We start from the raw sequence: 24,187 nt of genomic DNA, 5'->3' as shown, positions 1-24,187 counted from the left end.
AATACCCACTTCCCTTCTCCTAATCTAGACCCAACTAGCCCAAGTCCTCACCCTCCCATACATCAGCCACTATATGTCTCTGTTACCACTCATGTTGCCTTTAGTAAGGCTATTCTGTGCAGCCAGCTCTCTTCTTCCTATATAAGTCTGTCTCCTCAGTGATACTGTTCCAACCTTGGGCTTGGAATATAACTGATGATAGTCCTGATGGTGATGGGTGCTTCTGTGAGAATTCTGTGAGAATCTGGCGGGGAAGGGGCTTTGGAGAGGGGATGCTTGAGAGGACGGCCACCAATTCTACCAGTAAGCAACACTTAGAGAGGGCTTGTGTCCCAGGCATTGTTCTTGGAGCTTGTACATTTTTAATACTGAAAAACACCCCATGACACACAGATTCCATAGTATTCCCACACGAAATAGATAATCTAAACCTAATCATGAATAGGAGACAAACAAAAAATGAGCTACAGTCTTCAAAACAAATGGTCCATACATTTTTAAATGTCAAGATCATGAAAAGTAAATGTTGAGGAGTGGTTCCAGATTAAAAATATTAAAGCTAGCCAATGAGGTTTATCCTGTCGGAGGCAGGCCCCTGGCCAGGGCGGCCTCCGCCATTAAAAGATGGCGCCTGGCTAGTTGCCAGGTTAGGATTGCCTCATGAGACTAAGCGGAACGCCCAAAGAGGAAGTAAACAGCATTGGTTGCTAGCGAAGTTGTTCGTTTAGGTGCACAGCCTGATTCGCTCCCTCCTGTACCCTGCTCGATGATTGGTCATGTAAGCCTATATAAGTGTGTAGACTTGCGGAAATAAAGAGAGAGAAGAGAGAGAAGATGCATCCGAACTGGGGCTTCTTGTCGTCCTTGCGGGGCGAGGGCGATAAATGGCGCCGGCACCCAGGAACTAAATAAAGGAATCTTGCGAGGTAATCCGCAGGAAAGCCGGGAGTAAAGGTCTGCAGGTAAGCGGGAACATTAGCCACGTTCAAAAGTGGGAATTCCACGGTAAAGCGGGGAGTAAAAATAGAAAAACCTTGCAAGGGAGAAGTCCGCAGGTAAGCGGGGTAAAACCACGACAAAGGTGGTGGGAAACTTGTACAAGACTGCAACAAGAAGTGGGGCGGCCATAGAACCGGGATTTTCTTATCGAAACCGCAGGTAAGCGGGGAAGGGACCACGATCAAAGTGGTGGGAATCTTGTACAAGTCCGCAATAAGAAGCGGGGCGGCCTTAGAGCCGGGATTAACTTGTACAAGTCCGCAATAAGAAGCGGGGCGGCCTTAGAGCCGGGATTTAGTGGCGAGTCTTTAACGTCTGCGTAAAAGCAAAAACTGCTTGGGCCTTTTTGAATACAGTGGAAAAGGCGGCTCCATGGTTCCTAGATGAAGGCTTGCTAAACGTACCTCAATGGGACCACTTAGGGGAGAATTTGAAGAAACAATGCTTTAACTCTTTGCCTCAAATTTAACATAACAAAAGCACAGGCATGGGACATAGTAGTCTCCTGCAGAAATTGCGTGATCTTACTACCTGCACCGTCCTTGGGGGTTAATCCTAAGGGTTTGTTACCTAATCATATATGGCAAATGGATGTCACATATGTTTCAGAATTTGGAAAGTTGATATGTTCATGTCTCTGTAGATACCTGCTCTGGAATAATTTTCGCCTCAGTGCATGGGGGGGGGGGGAATCCAGAGATGTTATCGCCCATTGCCTACAGGCTTTTGCGGCCTGGGGAAAGCCACACCAATTAAAGACAGATAATGGTCCAGGCTACACCTCACAACCCTTTAAAGCCATCCTACAACAACTTGACATTCACTTGATACATGGAATACCCTATAACCCACAAGGACAGGGTGTTGTGGAGCGCGCGCATCTTACAATAAAAAATGCGCTTTATAAACAAAAAGGGGGAATAGGGGACACCTTCAGGTCCCCTAAAGATAAGCTCAACACCATTCTCTTTATTTTAAATTTTTTAACGTTGGACAAAACGGGTAAATCAGCTGCAGACATGCAAGTGATGCTGCTGCTTCCCCTAAGCCTTTAGTACTTTGGAGGGACATCCTCGCAGGAAAGTGGAATGGACCAGATCCAGTGTTAGTATGGAGTAGGGAGTCTGTATGTGTTTTTCCACAGGAAAAGGAGGCTCCAATTTGGGTCCCAGAGTGGCTGGTGCGTGCAGCCTTGCCTCCGAACACCAGTCATGATGCTGAAGATGCTGATAACTCTGGGGATGCTACATCTCCTGCGGCAGACTCAAGCCAGAGAGCTGTGGGCAGTGGTTAAAGCATGGCCATATCCTTTACCAGTGACTAACTCTTCTCTCATATTCCCTCCTCTCCCTTTGATGCATGGCAGGTCTGTAACTTGCTAGGAGCATGTACTGATATCTCAGCAGTGTCCATGTTAAATGGTGGCAAATCCCTCAACTGTTCTTATAAACAAAATGACTCTAGTACCTTTGAGACAACAGTTACTGTGTCTTGTCCCAATAATATTACTTATCAGCCCACTCCCATATGCGTCTGGCCACCGTTCCTTTTCCTCGTAACAAATGCTAGCGAGCTGAATGATTGCACTAAGAATTGCTATCTTTCCCAGTGCTGGAATGTCACGGCCTTCAAGCTGGCTGTGATTATGCATATCCCTACCCATGTTCCTATCCCAGTTTCCATTCCAGAGGATAATTTACCGGTGGTGCTATCCAGAAAGAAGAGAGATTTTGGTATCACAGCCGCCGTTGTGACAGCATTGGCTATATCTACAGCAGCTGCCACAGCAGCAGCAGTCTCGCTTGCTGCAACTATACCCACTGCGGAAGCTGTGAACACCCTTGCAGAAGGAACGGAGGCTGCCCTTCAAACATAGACTCAGATCAATGCACATCTGCAAGCAGGAATCCTGATAGTCAACCAGAGAGTGGATTTGGTTCAAGAACAAGTGGACATATGGGGGGCCCTATTGGGACTGGGATGTATAGTACCCTTCCCGGCAATTTGTGTAACTCCCATAGCCTATACTAATATGAGTGACTTACAGAATGTCTCCCGACAGCTCTCCCAAAACTTGTGGGGGAATTAGTCCGCAGAATTCCAAAACTATACTCAGCACCTGGTACTAGGAATAACAAGGATAAATAACACCAGAGGTGAGCTTGCAACCCTCCCAGAGATAATCAAAACATTGCAAGATGTGTTAACCTTTACAAAACAATGGGCTAGCGTAATTGGTCTGATGATAATCCTCATAGTGGGCTTGATTCTGCTAGTAAGGAAACTGCAAATTTGGAGGTGACAGCAACATAGGCAACAGCAAGCCATGGTGCAGGCCTTGTTAGCCATTGAGGCTGGAACATCCCTCCAAGTGTGGCTAAGTATGTTGGATCGGTAGTCAACAACGGGTAAGATTGGTGGGGGAAATATACCAACCTAAGACAGGACGCAGATCATTGATATCTGCCGTCTGATGACGGGTAAGGATATTCCCCGCCACTGACAACCTAAGACAGGTACGATCCCTGCCATAAAAGAAAAAAGGGGGAGATGTCGGAGGCAGGCCCCTGGCCAGGGCGGCCTCCGCCATTAAAAGATGGCGTCTGGCTAGTTGCCAGGTTAGGATTGCCTCATGAGACTAAGCGGAACGCCCAAAGAGGAAGTAAACAGCATTGGTTGCTAGCGAAGTTGTTCGTTTAGGTGCACAGCCTGATTCGCTCCCTCCTGTACCTTGCTCGTTGATTGGTCACGTAAGCATATATAAGTGTGTAGACTTGCGGAAATAAAGAGAGAGAAGAGAAAGAAGATGCATCCGAACCAGGGTTCTTGTCGTCCTTGCGGGGCGAGGGCGATATATCCGAGGCGCGATTATTGCTAATTGAAAAATATTAAAGCTAAATGATAAATTGATTCTAAATTGGATCCCAGACCAGAGGGAAAAAAATGTCTTTCTTTTGCTCTAAAAAAACATGGGCAGGACAATTGGCCATTTTCAGATCAGGTCTATAAATTAGATAATAGTACTGTAGCAATGTTAACTTCTTAATTTTGATCACTGTGCTTTGATTATGTAAGAGAATATCATTATTTTTACATAGTACACCCTGAAAATGGGTAAATGCGCATAACTGCAACTTCCTGAAATGATTCAGAAAATAAAATAATAATAGTAAATAGCTTGCCCAAGGGCACACAGTGAGAAAGTGGCAGACCTAGGATTCCAACAGGTTTTCTAGCTTGCCAGATCTCAGCTTTTAACTACTTTGTCATCCTGCCTTTTAAAGGAAAAATGTTTCTTTCCCCTTTGTCAATTCCTCCACCTCACCTCCCTCTCCTGCAGGTCTTCATGGACACTTTGTAGGATAGAGGAAAGCATCGTTTTCACCAGTTTCATATTCCTTGAGGTCCGCAAGGTAAATCCAAAGAATTTATACAGAAAATCCTAGGAGGGGTGAAAGGGCAGGGTCATGCATAGCTTGGAATGAAGTTAGGGTAGCTTGGGGAATAGCCATTACCCAAACTGGTTTTGAAATGGTCAACCAGCATTTTCCCCACTGCCCTATCCTCCACACTGGCCCTCCTGTTCTCTGGGGGTCATCTGGATAAGACAGTAACCCTAACAGCAGGGGCTAAAGCTAGAGATAAGAAAAAGCTGTATTTCTAATTTCTCAGCATCTTAGGGTACAGATCATCCCTTTAGGAACTTTCTCTGATCCATATAATTCCTATTTCCAGCTAGGAAATAAAACGTTCCTTACATCAATGTTTTACCATTTTCAGAGTACAGATCTTTCACCTTCTTGGTGAAGTTTATTTATACATATTTTACAATTTTTGGTGCAATTGTAAATGAGATTATCTTCTTAATTTCTCTTTCTGATGCTTCATTAAGTGTAAAGAAATGCAACAGATTTCTGTATATTGCTGTTGTATCCTTCACTGAATTCATTTATCAGTTTCATGGAGTTTTTAGGATATTCTGTATATAACATCATGTCATCTGCAAAGAGTGGAAGTTTTATTTCTTCCTTGCCAACTTGAATGACTTTTCTTTCTTTTTTTTGTCTGAGTGCTAGGGCTAGGATTGCCACTACTATGTTGAATAAAAGTGGTGAGAAAGTACCCCCTTATGTTGTTTTTTGATCTTAGGGGGAAAGCTCTAAGTTTTTCACTATTGAGTATGGTGTTAGCTCTGGGTTTTTCATGTATGGATTTTCTTATGTTGAAGTATGTTCTCTCTAAACTTACTCAGCTGAGAGTTTTTATCATGAATGGATATTGTACTTTGTCAAATGCTTTGTCTGCATCTATTGAGAGGATCATATGGTTTTTATCCTTTCTCTTGTTAATGTGATCTATCATGTTGATGAATTTGTGAATACTGAACCACCCTCACATCCCTGGATTAAATCCCACTTGTTTATGGCAAATGATTTTGGATTCTGTTAATATTTTGCCGAGCATCTTTGCATCTATGTTCATCAGAGATCTTGGCCTGTGGTTTTCTTTTTTTATAATGCCTTCATCTGACTTTGATCAGGGTCAGGTACTAAAAATGACACTAAAAAATGAAAAGATAGCCCATGCTCATGGATTGGAACAATCAATATTGTTAAAATGTCCATATTACCCAAAGTAATCTACAAACTAAGGCAACTCCCATCAAAATACCAACAACATTTTTCACAGAGCTAGAATAATCCTAAAATTTGTCTGGAATACAAAAAACAGACAAATAAAAAAACAAAAAAGTAAACAAACAAAAAAATCCAAATAGCCAAAGCAGTCTTAAATAAGAAGAACAAGGCTAGAGGTATCACAGTCCCAGATTTCAAACTTTATTACAAAGCTGTAGTAATCAAAACAGTATGGTACTGGCCAAAAACAGACACATAAATCAATGTAACAGAATAGAAAGTCCATAAGCAAACCCATGCTTTTTATGGTGGGTCAATTAATCTATGACAAAGGAGGCAAGAATATATAATGGGAAAAAGACAGTCTTTTCAACAAATTGTGTTGTAAAATCTGGATAGCCACATGCAAAAAAAATGAAACTAAACCACTTTCTTACACCATACATGAAACTAAACTCAAAGTGGATTGAAGACATAAATGTCTCCATTTGATGCATAAATTCTTTTTTTTTTTTCAAGATTTTTATTTATTTGACAGACAGATCACAAGTAGGCAGAGAGGCAGGCAGGGAGAGAGAGGAGGAATCAGGCTCCATGCTGAGCAGAGAGCTCGATGCAGGGCTCCATCCCAGGACCCTGAGACCATGACCAGAGACGAAGGCAGAGGCCTTAACCCACTGAGCCACCCAGGTGACCCTGGAACCATAAATTCTTAAAAGAAAACATAGGCAGTAATTTCTTTGACTTCAGCCATAGGAACATTTTTTTTTTTTTACTATGTCTCCTCAGGCAAGGGAAACAAAAGCAAAATTAAACTGTTGGGACTACACCAAAATAAAAAGCTTCTGCACAGTGAAGGAAACCGCCAACAAAACAAAAATATAACCTATTGAATGGGAGAAGATATTTGCTAATGTTATATTTGATATGGAGCTAATATCCAAAATATATTAAAAAAAAAAAAACTTGTACAACTTGACACCAAAAAAGCAAATAATCCAATTAAAAAATGGTCAAAGGACCTGAAAAGACATCTTTCCAAAGGGGACGTACAGATGGCTAGTAGACACATGAAAAGATCCCCAACATCATTAATTATCAGGAAAATGCAAATCAAAACCACAATGACATATCATTTTACACCTGTCAAAATGGCTAAAGATAAAAAACGCAAGAAATAACAAGAGTTTGTGGAGATGGAGAGAAAAAGGAAACCTGTGTCCTGTTGGTGGGAATGTAAGCTGGTACAGCCACTGTGGAAAATAGTACAGATGTTCCTCGAAAAACTAAAGATAGACTAACCACATAGTCCAGCAATTTCACTACTGGGTATTCACCCAAAGAAAATGAACACACTAATTCAAAAAGATATATGCCCCCGATGTTTATTGCAGAATTATTTATTTACAATAGCCAAGAAATGGAACCAACCCAGTCCATTGACAGAGGAATGGATAAAGATGTGGAATGGAATATTATCAGTCATGAAAAGAATGAAGTCTTGCTGTTTGCAACCACATGGGTCAATCTAGAGGGTATAATGCTAAGTGAAATAGAAAAAGACAAATACGACACGATTTCACTCAGATGTGGAATTTCAGATATGAAACAAACAAACAGAGAAAAAAAGAGGCCAACAACAACAAAAAGTCTTAAACACAGAGAATAAATTGGTGGTTGCCAGAGGGAAGGTGGGTACGGGGACTTAAGAGTACACTTACTTTGATGAGTACCAAGAAATGTATAAAATTGTTGAGTTACCATATTGTACATCTGAAACTAATATAACATTATTGGTTATACTTGAACGAAAAAGTAAATTAAAAACAAACAAACAAATAAATAAATAAATTTTAATAGCAAAGATTTCACTTGAAAAAATTAAAAATAAAAAGTTCCGGGCGCCTGGGTGGCTCAATGGGTTAAGCCTCTGCCTTTGGCTCAGGTCATGATCTCAAGGTCCTGGGATCAAGTCCCTCATCAGCCTCTCTGATTGGCAGGGAGCCTACTTCTTCCTCTCTCTTTCTGCCTGTCTCTCTGCCTACTTGTGATCTGTGTCAAATAAATAAATAAAATCTTTTTTTAAAAAAGTTCCTTAAATTCACATAATTTAAAAATCAAAATAGCATAATCAAAAAAAGTATTTTTATGTAGTCTTTCTGTCTCCCTCTTCTGAATTTTAGCAGCCTTGATTCTTGCTTACTGTGCATTGCCCTGTCTACCTTGTAATATCCATATTTATGCACTCAAACACTTTCCTGCCTCACGATTTCCATATTTCCCATTTCCCCTGTCTGGAATCTTCCCTGGGTTCTTCAAAATGCTGTCTCACTCTCATCTTTCTGATCCTGGCTCAGTGAACCTTCCTTGACCTCCTAAATCCTCTCTAAGCTCACCATCCTGATACTTTCATTCAAGGCTTCATCACAATCACTTGTCATCTTGTTTATGCATTTGTTTGGTTAATTCTTAACTCGCCCCAACCTCTCATCTCCAGTGATAAATAAAGCTCAGGAGCAGTGTACGTCTTGTTCTTTGCTCTTACAGAGTGCCTGACACAGTAGACAAAAAGGGTATACCACATGTTCAAGGAACGTTTCAGCTCTTGCCCTAGAACCCCCTCTCGTCTCGACGGGCACTTTTTCTTCCTCTAGCAGATGCTCTTCAAGCCTTATCCAGAGCCGAAGTTTCCTTCCCTTCCCTGGCTGTGGGCACCATTGTGAGCAGTTCCCACCTGCAGTCTTTTTGGGTCCCTTTGTCTGGAGACGCCTGAAGAGTTATATTCTTCTCTCTCCCATCCCTGCCCCTTAACAACCATAGAAGCCTGGCACTGGTGACAGAGGTGGAGGGGTGGGGAGGTACAAAAGCCATCCCCTCTCACTTGTCTCTAAGCAGGATAGACTCTACAGTGTAGTTTCCATCCAGATCTCCCCACGTCCTTTCTTGGCCTCTCCTCTTCTATCCTGTGTCCTTTACCTGACCACAGCTTCTTTCTTGCCAAATCACTTGACAAGGACCCTCACCTTGGGCTCTGCTTCTATGAAACCTGACCTGAGGCACCTGTCTCTCTGCTTAGCTGGCACATTACTCATCTTCCCAGACTTAATCATTTGTCTGTAGAGTGACAAATCTTCCCAGTTTGCCCAGTACTGAGGCATTTCCTAGTATGCTGGACTTCTTCTGCTTCTTCTTCTTCTTTTTTTTTTTTTTAAGATTTTATTTATTTGACAGACAGAGATCACAAGTAGGAAGAGGCAGACGGGGGGGCACGGTGGAAGCAGATTCCCTGATGAGCAGACAGCCCAATGCGGGGCTCGATCCCAGGACCCTGAGATCATGATCTGAGTCGAAGGCAGACGCTTTAACCCACTGAGCCACCCAGGCGCCCCAGTATGCTGGACTTTTAAAGCTAAAACCAGGACAATTCTAAGTGAACTGAGATGGTAGACCACCTTTGAGAAAGGTTTTCCGGCCAGTCCCATCAGGCCAAGAAAATAGCTCTCCCCTCTGCTCCCAAGCATACAGTGCACATTCCAATCTCGACAATTACCGCACTTATAATAATCCACTCTCTCCTATGTTCACTCAAGCAGTGATTTCCTGAAGGCAGAGTCTGTGCCTTTTATGTGAGTACCCTGTGCATAGTCCATGCCTGCTATGCCATAAGCATTTGTACATATTTTTAATAACTTAATTAATAAGATCAGGATCCCTGCTTGCTTCATTCTTCTATCCACAAAGCCTTGCACACAGCAGGTGCTTCATAAATATTTGTTAATAATTAGAGAGCTAATATTCAGTCTTGGAAATAAGGCCTCTTCCCTGGAGATCCCTCAAAGCCCAAATAAAATGTTGCTTGGTGACAGGAAAACAAGATTAAAAATGAAGAAACCTGGATTCAGTTGCCAATTTTACCAATAAATTGCTTAAGGCTCTAAATCCCTCTAGATTATGTTTCTCCATCTGGGAGTCAGGATAATGAGTTGTCTGTTACTTGGTCTTTTGACTTTTACAAAGCAACTGCACAGGTGTCTTTGTCTATCCTCACCCACTCTCCTGTGATCGGAAGTCATTTCTGCCACTGCCCAAGTGAGGTGACTAAAATCTCACAAAGGCTAAGACAGTTGACCCAGACTGCACCAGGAGTGCAGGAAAAGCCAGGACGGGAACGAGGCCTTCACCAGAACAGACCTTGAGGTCTGTGAGCAAAGGAGCTCCTTCCCTAGTCAGCTCTGCAACCCCAACATCACATATACTCCTGAATCCATAGTATGACCTCAAATATTACTTGAACTAACTTGCTTCAATCTGACCTGTAGGTCAATGATCTTTCCACTGCACCAAATTACCAGCTCTATTCTTTGACCTCTGAATGACTGGGAGGTTCAGTTAAGACAACAGATGGCAAAGTTCTTGATAAAACCTTAAACAGGGGATGCCTGGGTGGCTCAGTTGATTGGGCAGCTGCCTTTGGCTCAGGTCATGATCCCAGCACCCTGGGATCGAGTCCCACATCAGGCTCCTTGCTCAGCAGGGAGCCTGCTCCTCCCTCTGCCTCTGCTTGCCATTCTGTCTGCCTGTGCTCTCTCTCTCTCTCTCTCTGACAAATAAATAAAATCTTAAAAACAAAAACAAAACAAGACACCTTAAACACTAAGCAAATGTTAAGATATTGATATTTTTGCGATTTCTGTGTGACCGCCAGCTCCTGGTACACTCCATCCTTCCATTCCCCGGGGCCCAGAAACATGGGCTGGCTTTTCCCACAAGGCCTGTCCTTCGTGTACATTTCTGTATTCCTTCCCCACCAAACTCCTTCACACCAGCCTCCACCCCCACTTCCCTCCTTGCAACTACCACCAGCTGCCTGATATGCCCACCTGCGCGCGCACGCACGCACATACACACACCTTCTCCTCACCATCGCTGAAATAATTTATCCTCTCCTAGACAACCTTGATGAGTTGCTCCAGCCAGCTGTCATCATTGATGGCCACTAACGACTGACTTGAAAACTAAGAGAAAGGGAGAAGAGGACCACACAGAGCAGTGGCTGGGCTTTTCTGCCTCATGGAAGTGGGTCAGAAAGAAGCAAGGGACAAGGGGGCATGGTCTGTGAATATGAAAAAAGAGCTCAAGAAATGGGGAAGAGCTGAAATACATAGGGGGGTTAGTCAGGGCTGGAGAATAATATAGGGACAATGATGGTAATGCCAACTCTATGTGTGAAACCCTTTACAGTTTGCAAGGCTCTCCTTTTCCTGTATTATCCTATTTAATTCTGGGAGATGGAAGTCATTTCCATTTTGCAGATGAAGGAGCTGAGGCCGGCAAAGGCTAAATTACTTGCCCAAGGACACAAAGCTAGGGCCCCATTCCCATACTCTCTCTGGACAGTACAATTTTGAGGGTGTGGAAGGTAAGATAAGGTCTAGGATATAGTCAAAGATTCCAATGTAGAGGCCGGGAGTCCTCTCAGAACCTCAGAAAGAGGTTCTCTTGAGTAGGGAGGTCCCTTGATCATGTCTCTAGCTCAGGGGGTCTGGGGCCTCCTCTCCTTAAGGATCCTAAAGAGGGGAAGGAAGGCAAGTGTGGAGAATGGCATGTCTCTTAGAGTGCGTACCTGGAGCAGCCTGTCCTCCCACTCCTCCTGATCCAGATTCTTCTCAGTGTGATCTAGGAAAGAAGAGAGTTATAGGGACCTGCTGACCAGAAGGCCCCAGCCAGGGAAAAAGAACCAACATTGGAACACCATTCCAAGGGGTTTTTGCCCATCATCTCATTTAATTTGGATCGTGATCCTACAAGATAATTGTTCCCCCTTCTTTACAGAGGCTCCAGGAAATGTATGACTTTTCAAAGGTCAAACATACCCCGCTGGCAAATGTTAGAGCAAGGATACGAACCTGGGTCTCTGGTTCCAAAGCCCACACTCTTTGCCGATCCTCTGAGCACAAGAAAGAGTGTTCTCGGAAATCTGGAGGCACAGAACTCTGGGCTGCATATCTGCTCAGTGCAGAACATGGTCCAAACAAACAGACCTACCCAAACGGCATCTCAGAAAGACAGAGAGACTGGTCCTGGTTCTCCTCACCCCAGGGAAGATCCATCCTGCACCTCAGGACTTCATCTCGGATTCTGCCCCAATGCCCCAGCTCCATTCCTCCCACCTCGCAGCCAACCGCTCACCATCCAGAATCTGCAACATCTGGGGGATCTCCTTCATCCACAGCTGGCCCACATTTGAGTTGATAACAGGGTGCAAGGAGGTGATAGGATGCAGGGCATGTAGTAGCCTTAGAGAGCTTATCCCAAGCTCCCTTTCACTATAGGACTTCAGGGCAAACACCTGGGAAACGAAAGAAGCAAGCAGGAGGCAGAGAAAGGACTGAAGGGAAGAGAAGGAAGAAAATCAGAACAAACCCATAGAATGGTAGAGCTGAGGCTTGGACCCTTCCTATTCTTTTCCACCTGTGAACTCCTACATGTTCTGCATGGTGCTCTCAAAACATTGCCTCCTCTCTGAATCCTGGAGACCAAGTCTGCCCCTTGCTCTACTAAGATCCCATCGTAACTTACGTGTTCCTCTACTAGCATCTATCACACTGCATTCTGGGTGGTTATTCCCGGGCTTGTTTTTCCCACTAATTCTGTGAACACTTCAAGGGAAGTTCTATACCTTGTCTTTCCAAGTGTTCATAATGTCTAGAACATTCTCACAGCATTCTTGCTGAGAAAATGAGATCCGGAAAGGCACGCAGACTTGCCCAAGATCAGCAGAGAACAGCTCACTATAAGGCCACGTAGGACACAGGTCAGGCCTTCCCCAGCCTCACCACTTCCTCACTTCAGGTCTCAGCACTATGGTCCCAATTCCCTGCTCCAAGCTGTTTGATCATCTCTCCCCAAAGCCCCTATGCTCTTTGACCCTGCCCCTTATTACATGCCCAGCTCAATGCCTGGAATAACCTAGTACTCAACTATTTGTGGAATGAAGAGATGGAGGGATGGATGGACAGTATTCATCCTCTACATTTATCACTTACCACAAGATGGGTCAGAAGTTTCTGTGGGGAGATGAACTGGGTAGCTAAATTAAAGAGAGAATAAAAGAAGAGGACAGAGTCAGTATCAGCTCCAGGATGCCCAACCTTCAGCCCCTTCTCCCACCCAACAGCCCACCACCCATTCTTCAGGGCAGGAGAAAAAGCAAAGTGGAGAGTGATTATTGGTGATATTGCTCTGGGGATTGCGACATTCTGACTTACCCTAAAAACAGACCATTTTCAGTATTAAACACACACACACACACACACACACACACCCCTTCTACCTGTCAGAATGGCTATCATCAAAGACAAAAATAAAAAGTATTGGCAAGAATATGGAGAAAAAGGAGCCCTCATGCACTGTTGCAGGGAAAACAAACTGGTGCAGCCACTGTGGAAAGCAGTACGGAGTTTCCTCAAAAAACTAAAAATAGAAATCTCATACAATCTAGTAATTCCACACTGGGCATTTACCGAAAGAAAACAAAAACACTAATTTGGAAAGGTACAGGTGCCCTTCTGTTTACTGCAGTCTATTTACTGCACGAGCCAAGACATGGAAGCAGCCCAAGTGTCCGTCAATAGATGAATGGCTCCAGAAGAGGTGGTCTGTACACACAGACAAACACATACAAGGAATATTACTTGGCTATAAAAAGAATATCTTGCCATTTATGACAACTTGGATGGAACTCGAAAATGTTATGCCAGGTAGAAGTTTGACAAAGACAGACAAATACCGTATGATTTCACTTATGTGCGGAATCTACAAAACTAAACACATGAACAAACAAAAATAGAAACAAAAAAACCCATAAATATGGAGAACAGACAGATGGTGGTCAGAGGGGAGGGATGGGCAAGACAGGTAGAGGGGAGTAAGAGATACAAACTTCCAATTATAAAATAAATGTCATGGGGATGAGAAGTACAGAATAGGGAATGTAATGAGTAATCTTGTGATGACACTTGTGGTCACAGAGCGTGACAACACTTATCATGGTGAGCATACAGTAATGTATAGATTGTCAGATCACTAATATTTTTAAAGATTTTTTTTAAAAGATTTTATTTATTTATTTATTTGAGTGGGGGAGAGTACAGAGAGAGAAGAAAAGGGAGAGGCAACCTCCTTGTTGAGCCAAGAACCTGACACGGGGCTTGATCCCAGGACCCTGAGATCATGACCTGTGACAAAGGCAGACACTTAACTGAGTGAGCCACCCAGGAGCCCCCATACAGAACACTGTATGTCACTTATACCACAATAAAATGATTCAAACAGAGAGACAGACTAGGGAAGAAAGGCATTGTCCAGCGGAAGCATGGTAAACAGTCACCACTCGTGAGTGTGTCCTATTAGTTTATACCTTGAAAGGATCTCCCACTATCCTGAGAAGTTCTTATCCAGGCACACATTTTCATGCCTTTCATATTTGAAAATCCTAGGTCGACCTTTTAAATGTCTATTGTTTACACTGATTATAATCAGGACTCTCAACACTGGGAAAGTCATTTGCTACCTCTCCACCTTTTAAACCCTAACAGAGAATGCTTATTTTCCAAACACACAAACTCCTGCACACCCCAAGTAATGTGCCAAACAGATAGCCTCACCCCGACTCTGACTCTCCCTGGAAGTAGCAGTCAGGGATTGGGTGAGCAAAGAGTGAGGCTCAGAGTTGGGGCAAAGAACTAAGGGTCAGGAATGTCTGTGCACGCATTACTTTGTAATTAACAACAAAGTTTGTGCATCTCTACTCCAGTGTTTCAAGACGAGGAATAGAGGAAAAAGGATCTGTTGGGGTGGGGCCGGGGGGGAGGGGCTCTTGCCTCTCTTCCAGAAGAATCCCCTTTTCATCCATGTGAAGAGCCAAATGGAATCAAGCTGCTGCCCTAACCCTTTGCCTTCCTCCTCCGTCCAGGCCCAGGCTCACAGCTGTGCCCTCGTGGCCCTCCCAGCAGATCTGCGCCCTCTCCCCACACCCAGGACCCCTCCAGAGTCCCAGTCCCTCTCCCACCCTCCCCTCCCGCCTGTGGAAGCCTGTTTCACAACTGCCCCCTCTCCACGGCCTCCTCGACCTGTGTACTTACGGCTGAGGTGGAAGCTGCTTAGATAGGGAACCTGGCCCAGGGACCGGGCCTTCAGAGCCATGTTTGTGGCTATCTTACTCAGCAGCACGAAGGCCAAGGTGTTGCTGGGCTGGCATGCCAAGGTGATCAGTTTGGGCAAGGACACCTGGCAGAAGAGGTGGCAAGGGGATTCGATGTCAAGCTCCAAATCAGTCCCAATCATAAGTTCTCTAACCCTCTGGCTTTGTCCTCCTTTCTTGGAGGGGCATTTGAGACCTGTATACCCAGCCCCCTCCATCTCACTGATAATCCCCCTTCCTCTCCTCCTTCCCCCCACATGTTGGTAAAACACAACCAAGGTCCTGATGAAAATTACAACAGGATGGACTTGATTAAATAGAGGGGCTTCTTGAAATGTGGAATTGTGTGACTTGTCATCGCCTTCACAGGGGGGCATTCCGGGGGCAAAAGACATGCTAGCCGTCGGGAGACAGCTTGCTGGGAGGGAGAGGGGGGTGTCTGGGAAGAAGAGTAAATCACAGCAGTCCTTTGCTTCTCATGGCCCCTGACTCAGCTCTGACCCACACAACAACTCGTAGAGTCTCCAAGAATCCTTAGAGGCTGCTAAGAGCGGGCAGGGTGGATAATTGCCCATCTTTTTTTATGGGAGAAACTATAGCCTGGAGAGCAATTTACTCGAGATTTTATAGCCAGAAACCGGCTGAGCAAGACCCAGGCTCAGGCCTCCAGGTTTACCACCCAGTGACCCTCTGCTCTACTGAGCCACTCCTCAGAGGAGCCCCAGACACTCGAGTGGGAACAGACAGAGGTGGGGAGGGTAGAAGGGACAGTACAGGGGGTTAGATGGAGTGGGGGGAAGGGGGGAGACAGAGAGAATGCAATCTGGTGGTCAGGGTATCTGGGCAGCCAGGAGAGGAGGAGATGAAGGAGCCTCTTTGACCCTAGCTGCTTGTACCATCTGTAGGATTTCGGAACACATTTGTTGGATGTCCTCTTCATTCTGGAATAGGAAAAGATTTAAATCTGAAACCAATGCTAGCTGAGTCTTCTGATTCAAGGCCTCCCCTGGCTCACTGCTCAGAGTTTTAGACACCAAAGCCCCTTCCCACTGTGCCAACGATGCCCTCTTCTTCTTTCCCTCGTGCTCCCGAACCTGCCCTTCTCTTGCTGCCACCATCTGTCTCCTCCCTGCCTGGTCCCTGCTCACAGAGCAGGCAGACTCGCTGAGCTTGATGACATAGTTGATGATGATATTTCCCTAGGGCATGGCCAAGTAGTCATGCCGGCCCAGCATCTCGATGAAGTGCAGGAGGGCCTTCCGTACCTGCAGGGGGTAGTTTTGAGGGGGGAGCATCACCTATCATGTGACAAGATAGGAAGGCACACCAGTATGACCCTTCATGTTCCAGGTAAGAACACAGAGGACAAGAGCCTGTGACAGGAGTCTTCAAGGGACTCAGATCTCCCAACTTCAAGCCTAATGTGACTCTTCACTGGTCTCTAGGTGATGACAGACAACCCTACTCGACCCTGAAGTTCTAGCCTATTTCAGTTCTTACCATTCTCCTGAAGAACTGTAAGCACTGAGCTTGCCCACGCCTTACATAAGTAATGGACAGAAGAGTTGGGTAGGGAGAAATCAGAGTCCAGGAGAAGTCCCATGTTCTGGCCTTCATAAGGAAAGCCAGAAATGAATCCCACAAGTCCGAGGGCCCAGCCCTCAAGATCCAAGTCTCTCCATCAACCTTCTGAAGATTTAGGAATTGGTTTTTAGGGATGGTGCCATAGTTGTCCACCTGGTCCCAATTCAGAGCTGGGAGCAGTATTTGCTGCCTCCAATCCGGGCAGAGGTTGCTAAAAATATGGTGCCATGGACCCCATGCTAGATATGATGTTTGAGGTCTTCTTTCCCCAAGAAAACTGAATATTTAGGGGGAAGAATTAGTATGCAGCGTGCCTGGGTGGCTCAGTGGGTTAAAGCCTCTGCCTTCAGCTTGGGTCATGATCCCAGGGTCCTGGGATCGAGCCCCGCATCAGACTCTGCTCCGCAGGGAGCCTGCTTCCTCCTCTCTCTCCCTCTGCCCACCTCTCTGCCTACTTGTGATTTCTGTCTGTCAAATAAATAAATAAAATCTTAAAAAAAAAAAAAAGAATTAGTATTCTTTAGAGCTCTGTGTCCCCACTGACAAGGCTCAGAAAATAGGTAGGAACCACCTGTCCACTTCTCAAATCCTTCTCAGGCTCCGAAGAGCTCACATGTAACCCATGGGCAGAGTCTGAGGCCAGGGTGGGCTTGGTAAGGGGATGCCTTACCTCTCTCATCCATGAACAGCCTCCCCTCTCCATTTTATACAACTTCAAGGTCTCAAGAAAGCAACTGCCCTCCCAGCTCAAATGTCCTGCCTTTCTGCTCACTGGTTTGAGATCGTCCTGAATCATGATGATGATGGAATGCATCACTTCATTCTTCAGTTGCTCTGTCTGGGGCACTAGAGAAAAGACACACACGCAGCTGGGGATCAGTCTCCTTCCGCCTCCTCTGTCGTACTGGGAGGCACAAAACAGGTGAGAGGAATTCCAGGTACTGTCCTGGTCTTCGAGGACCAGATAGAGTGCCCAGAGATTATCTCCACCATCCCACTGCTTCAAACCAGACTGAAGAATGACAAAAAAAGGGATTTTCATCAAGCTGGCTTTGGAGCCCCAGCTCTTTTCAGTCTCCTACGACCTTGACCCCAGTCAAGCTGTTCCCGCAACCCCCACTGCCCCATACACCACCACCTTTAAAACTATGACAACTGTTCTTCTTTATGTAAATTCCGTCTCCTAACTCACCATTACAATCTCCTTCCCTGCTCCAGAGCCCATCTCATCTCCCGACTGACCCCTTCTCCATATTCCTATTGCAAATAACCACGGTCACATTTGAACAACTTTTCACGTATTATCTTTCATTGTTTCACACTCCGAATGCAATAGTGAACTCTTTGAGAGCAGGGACTATGTCTTATTTGAGTGTCTGTTTTCCGTGCTAGACAGCAAAGGTCTAGCAAACGCTGGATTGGAGTTGATGCTTGTTCCCCAAGATCATAATCACAGACTAAAGCACTACAAAACTCACTGCATATTGGGGAATAGTCTAAGTACCTCACATCCATTTTCTCATCTAACCTTCACGAAAAAATCCTAAAGGAAGCATTACCTTCATTTTCAGGTGAGGAAATAGAGGCACAGACTAAAAGCAATCTGCCCGTTTACACAGCTAATAAGAAGTGAAGCCAAGATTTAAACCTACTGAATTTACTTTGAGTTTACATTAAGTTTAAAACTGTGACTTGAGGGCGCCTGGGTGGCTCAGTGGATTAAGCCGCTGCCTTCGGCTCAGGTCATGATCTCAGTGTCCTGGGATCGAGCCCCGCATCGGGCTCTTTGCTCAGCGGGAGCCTGCTTCTCTCTCTCTCTCTGCCTGACTCTCCGCCTACTTGTGATTTCTCTCTCTGTCAAATAAATAAATAAAATCTTTAAAAAAAAAAAAAAACTGTGACTTGAACTATACGTGGGACTGTTTCCCAGACAAAAGAACTCTCATAGGAAAGAAGATCCCCAAGATTAGGCCAATGGTCACTCACCTTCTGGGAACACATCCATGAAAACTTGAAGGGCTGATACTATCTTGGCTGGATCACTGGTTTTCATGGTCTTTTGTATTAAGAATACCACCTGATCATTGTATAACTTGGCTATCAGAAGGGGGCAAATACAAGGGAATCAAGAGTATGTTTACCTAGCGAGTGGTAAGTAGAAGTAAATCATGCTTACAGAAAACCATGATGTCATGAACCAGATAAATTAGGGTCCTTTAGGCTGGAGAAAAGGAAGAGGATTGGCATCTAGCTAGATGCTTTCCTTGAGCTGGGCTCTGTCCCTCCCCTGCCCCACCATGTGCCCTCCCATAGGTCAGCTTGCCTCACATGATCACTAGTGTTGTAATGACAAGATCACCCTTCTAAGCTGGGATTCATTGAAGGGGAAAGGGAAGCCAGCTTCAGGTGAAGGGAGTGGAGCTACGTCTTTGCCCCTCAAGATTCCTTGAATTTCAAGCAAAGCTCACATGGATTATTTTGCATCTGTTCTAGAAGGATGGAAGCCCCTAATGGGAACCTAGGTCCCTGCTCTGGTCCAGGGAGACACGAAGGTTACTCTAAGTGCCCACCCACACAAATCCTAGGGTTAGGGAACTGTGTTAACTTACAGAGGATGTAGAAAGCCTTCAGGGCAATGATATGGTTCCGTGCAGAGTGAGGATCTGACTCCTTGACTGTTTCACTCAGCTGTGAGGAGACAAAGGCCATCAGACCCAGGAGGACTGAAATTAGGGGCCATGGGTATGGATGGAGGAACCAAGGTACCATGGAAAGTGTGGAGCTTAGCCATAAAGGGGAACAGGAAAACAGACCCAGGAATCCAAATTCCCAGCCCCAGAGAGAAGACAGTGGCAAGCAAATTAAACATACAGAAGGTAACACCCATTTGCAAAATGTTCAATTACCTTCTTCTTACTCTAGGCTGCAACACAGAAGCTGTGACATTTCCCACAGACATGATGGGGTGCTTTGAACCTCTTGCCCTTTAGCAAGAGATTAGGGGGAGCAATAAAGTTCTGTGACCTTCAAGGAACACACAGAACGTACCTAATTTATCTCATGGAGAATATTCAAGTCTATGCCCAGAATCCAGACATTTATCTATTCCAGGGAAACCTGAGATGTGTATGGTTAAGGTTCCCATGTGAAAGACACCTGCCTTTATGGAGGTTGTGACCTGTGCTGTGGGAGCCATCACCTCCAAAGAAGAGAGAAAAAGCAAGCCCAGGATGCTTCTAGCCTGACAGCACTCACCTGATTGAACAGCATGTCTGTAATATTTTCCATCTGGGATTCCAAGTTTATACCTCCACAGCCACTAAGAGCCAGAGCATCAATAAGTTGGTAAATACACTGTGTGCATAAAGACAGAGTAAGCATAAGTTAGCCCAGACTTGCCACAGCCTCTGCAGAAATCCTCTGTCCTCACATCTTCTCTTCAAGGATGGGCCAAGTCATCATGGTTTCACACTGCCCTCTTGGATTCTTCCAAAAAAGGCTCAGGGTCTAATTCTTTCATAGCCAAATACAGCCATGACCTGCCCTTCCCCCTGACCCAGTAAACTACACTTACTTCCAAATAATCTCATTACTCCACAGAAAACTTTAGAAAAGTCAACATTTCAAGTATTGGCTGACTTCAAGGAAGCAGGATAAATTAATCAGAGCCAAAGCAAGAACTGATTCCATGGTTCTACGACTTTCAAAGTTCTGAAAACTGAGTCTAAAAGACTACATTTCTACTCTCTGCCTGGTGGTTTCTTTCTTTTTTTTTTTTTTAAGATTTTATTTTTATTTTATTTGACAGAGAAAGAGAGATCACAAGTAGGCAGAGAGGCAGGCAGAGAGAGGGAGGGGGAAGCAGGTTCCCTGCTGAGCAGAGAGTCGGACGTGGGGTTCGATCCTAGCACCCTGAGATCATGACCTGAGCCGAAGGCAGAGGCTTAACCCACTGAGCCACCGAGGTGCCCCTACCTGGTGGTTTCTTATTATTTTGTGAATTCTTCTTATCACTGGTATACAAGAGTTCTACAGATAACCTTAGTTTTCACATGTGTAAACATGCCATTTGATTTTCTGAAAAGAGGTTTATTAACATCTGATACCAAAAACGATATATATCTAAGGTGTCCAGGGGTGCCTGGGTGGCTCAGTGGGTTAAGCCTCTGCCTTCAGCTCAGGTCATGGTCTCAGGGTCCTGGGATAGAGCCCCTCATCAGCCTATCGGCTCACCAGGGAGCATACTTCCCCCTCCCACTCTGCCTGCCTCTCTGCCTACTTGTGATCTCTCTCTCTGTGTCAAATAAATAAATTAAATATTTTTAAAAAATAAAGTGTTCAATTTATTAAGTTTTGATAAATGTATACACTCAGGAAACCACCACAATTAACGTAAGGTACATACCCACTACACCTGAAGTTTCCTCTTAGGTCTTTGTAATTTCTCCTTCCCTCCCCTTCTAGCACATTTCCTTTCCCCAGGCAAACATTGGTCTGCTTTCTGTCATTACAGAACTTCACTTCCTTTTTAAGAAACTGCCAAACTGTTTTTCAAGGTGGTTTGCCAGTTTACATTCTGACAGATGTGTAGTGGCATCTCGTGGTGATTTTAAAGTCCCTCACGTCTATGCAATGTTGAGCAACTATTCCCGTGGTGGCTGTCTTGTCATCCTCATATCTTCTTTGGTGAAGCAGCTGTTCAATTTTTTGGTCTGCTTTTTAAATTTTTTTTTAATGGGTTTTGTGTTTTTCATATATTCTGGGTGTGTGTGTGATTTGCAAATATTTTCTTCCAGTCTGAGACCTGTCTTTTCATTCTAACAGAAGTTACTCACTTTGATGAAGTCCACTTTATTTGTTTTGTTCTTTAATGGATCATGTTTCTGGTTTGTAGCTAAGACATCTTTGCCTACCCCAACTGCACATTAATTTCTCCTGTTCTATCTAGAACTTTGATAATTTTAGGGCTTACATTTAAGTATGAGCCATTTTTTTAAAAAGATTTTATTTATTTGACAGACAGAGATCACAAGCAGGCAGAGAGAGAGGAAGAAGCAGGCTCCCTGCTGAGCAGAGAGCCCAATGTGGGACTCGATCCCAGAACCCTGAGATCATGACCTGAGCCAAAGGCAGAGGTTTAACCCACTGAGCCACCCAGGCGCCCCAAGTGTGAGCCATTTTGAGTTAATTTTTATACATGGTATGAGGTATGGATTGAAGTTTATCTTTTTGTGTATAGATATACAAATGTTCTAGCGCCATTTGTTGAAAAGACTATCTTTTCTCCAAAGAATTGCCTTTTCACCTTTGCCAAAAAAATCACTTGGCAGTAAATATGTAGGTCTATTTCGGGAATCTCTATTCAGTTCCATTTATCCATTCATCTGTCTTAATACCAATACTACAGTCTCCATTGCTGTAGTTTTATAAGTTGTCATTCTTTCTCTAAACTGTTTTGGCTGTATTGGGTCTTTTTCATTTCCATGTGAGTTTTAGAATCAGGTTGTCAATTCCTATTAAATAAAGCCTGCGTGGGGGGCCTGGGTAGCTCACTTGGTTGGGTGACTGCCTTCGGCTCAGGTCATGATCCAGGAGTCACAGGATCAAGTCCCACATCAGGTTCCCAGCTCAGTGGGGAGTCTGCTTCTCCCTCTGACTCCCTCTCTCATTCTTTCTCTCTCAAATAAATAAAAAAATAAAACCAGAAAGAAAACAAGCAAGACTGCTAGGTTCTTTTTTTTTTTTTTTTTTTTAAAGTAGGCTCCACACCCAGTGTGGAGCATAATATGGGTACTCTGAACTGACTGACCAACCCAGGCACCACAAGGCTGCTAGGATTTTGGTTAGACTTGCAATGAATCTGGGGCACCCACCTGGATCAATCAGTGGAACAGGTGAGACTCTTGATCCCAGGGTTGTAAGTACAAGCAAGCATCATGTTGGGTGTAGAGATTTTTTTTTTAAGATTTTATTTGACAGAGATCACAAGTAGGCAGAGAGGCAGGCAGAGAGAGAGGAGGAAGCAGGCTCCCCGCTGAGCAGAGAGTCCAACATGGGGTTCGACCCTAGGACCCTGAAATGGTGACCTGATCTCAGGGTCCTAGAAAAAAAATAGAGACCTGAGATCACCTCATGATCTCAGGGTCCTGGGATGGAGCCCCACATTGGACTCTCTGCTCAGCAGGGATCCTGCTTCCCCCTCTCTCTCCGCCTGCCTCTCTGCCTGCTTGTGATCTCTGTCAAATAAATAATATCTTTTAAAAAAATGGCTCATACTTAAATGTAAACCCTAAAATTATTAAAGTTATAGATGAAAACAGGAGAAAATGTTCTTAAAAATGAGATTTTTTTTAAAAAGAGGATTGCAATGAATCTAGATCAACTTGGGAAGAACTGATAACTTATTAATATTGAATCTTCAGGCCCCTGAATACTGCACATGTTTCTGTTTACTGAAGTCTTCTTTAATTTCCTCTAGCTATGATTAGTAGTTTCCAGTGTACATGTATTACCTTTTATTCAGATTTATTCATAAGTATTTCATATTTTTATACAAATGATCATGTTGCCTGTGAATAAAGACAACTGTACTTCCTTTCTATTCTGTGCGCTAATAGGGTCGAGTTGTTTGATAGTCCTCAGATCTTCTGTACTTTCTGATCATCTACTTGTTCTATTAATTGTTGAAAGAGGGATGTTGAAATCTGATTGTAATTATGGGTTTTTCTGTTTCTCCTTGCAGTTCTATTAGTTTTTGCTTTATATAGTTTTAAAGCTCTGTTATAATAACAGACACATAATAGCAGGTACATAAACATTTAGAATTGTTAGGTACTGTTGATAATTGACCCTTTCATCATTATGAAATGACATTTTTTAATACTTGATGATATTCTTTGCTCTGCAATCTACTTTATCTGATATTAATACTGCAGAAACAGCTTTTTTCCATAAATGTTAACATGGTACAGCCATACTTTGTTTTATTGCTTTACTTTATTATGCTTTGGAAGGGTTTTTTTTTTTTTTATAAATTTAGGGTTTGTAGCAACCCTATATCGAGCAAGTCTGTCTGCACCATTTTCCCAACCGCATTTGTTGACTTTATGTTTCTGTGTCACATTTTGGTAGTTCTTAAAATATTTGAAATTTTTTCACTGTTACTATTTTTGCAATGGTGATATGCTGTAACTGATTATAAGTCACTAAGGTCTCCAATGATGCTATCTTTTAGAAATAAAGTATTTTTAAAGCACTTATATTGTATTTTAGATAAATGCTATTGCACGCTATACTACAGTGTAGCGTAAATATAAGTTTTATATGCACTGGGAAACCAAAAAATTCATTTTACTTGCTTTACTGCAATATTCATTTTATTGTAGTAGTCTAGAACCAAACCTGTAATATCTCCAAGATATGCCTAAATATTTTTATTTATCCTTTTACTCTTAATCTATTTGTATCTTTATGTCTGAAGTGCATTTCCTATAGAAAATATAGGATATAGGTGGGTATTATTTTTTTAATCCCTCTGACAATTTCTGCCTTTAATTGGGGTATTTAGACCATTTATATATAATATGATTATTTATTTATTTACTTACTTATTTATTAATTATGGTTAGGCTAAAATCTATCATCTTGCTATTTGTTTCCTACTAGTCCTAATTATCTGTTCTCCTGTCCCTCTATCTCTGCCTTCAAATTAATTGAATATTTTTTATAATTCCATTTGATATCCTTTGTTGGCCTATTAGCCATA

The 24,187-nt window shown here is 43.6% G+C and overlaps 1 protein-coding gene across 3 annotated transcripts in view; it reads right to left on the bottom strand.

The window, feature by feature from the left end:
- Positions 1-4,383: 4,383 nt before the first annotated feature.
- The window catches only part of LOC116594149, a 35,946-nt gene continuing 16,142 nt past the window's right edge, over positions 4,384-24,187 (bottom strand). The window contains exons 10-21 of one of the 3 annotated variants that reach the window (XM_032349138.1): positions 19,678-19,776; positions 19,032-19,110; positions 18,409-18,519; positions 17,195-17,268; positions 15,735-15,779; positions 14,780-14,924; positions 12,683-12,726; positions 11,826-11,985; positions 11,543-11,677; positions 11,260-11,312; positions 10,547-10,651; positions 4,384-4,441 (exon numbers count right to left, since the gene is read on the bottom strand). In XM_032349138.1, the coding sequence (XP_032205029.1) occupies positions 10,583-10,651; positions 11,260-11,312; positions 11,543-11,677; positions 11,826-11,985; positions 12,683-12,726; positions 14,780-14,924; positions 15,735-15,779; positions 17,195-17,268; positions 18,409-18,519; positions 19,032-19,110; positions 19,678-19,776 (1,014 nt within the window). In that variant the 3' untranslated portion in view covers positions 4,384-4,441; positions 10,547-10,582. Of the gene's footprint in view, positions 4,442-10,546; positions 10,652-11,259; positions 11,313-11,542; positions 11,678-11,825; positions 11,986-12,682; positions 12,727-14,779; positions 14,925-15,734; positions 15,780-17,092; positions 17,269-18,408; positions 18,520-19,031; positions 19,111-19,677; positions 19,777-24,187 lie in introns of all 3 variants that reach the window. The other 2 variants (XM_032349139.1, XM_032349140.1) reach the window with 2 other exon arrangements.

The sequence above is a fragment of the Mustela erminea genome, chromosome 6 (genome assembly GCF_009829155.1).
Source record: "Mustela erminea isolate mMusErm1 chromosome 6, mMusErm1.Pri, whole genome shotgun sequence".
Classification (NCBI taxonomy): domain Eukaryota; kingdom Metazoa; phylum Chordata; class Mammalia; order Carnivora; family Mustelidae; genus Mustela; species Mustela erminea.
The sequence above is the reverse complement of the archived record's forward strand: the minus strand, read 5'-3'. Positions and strand labels throughout refer to the sequence as shown.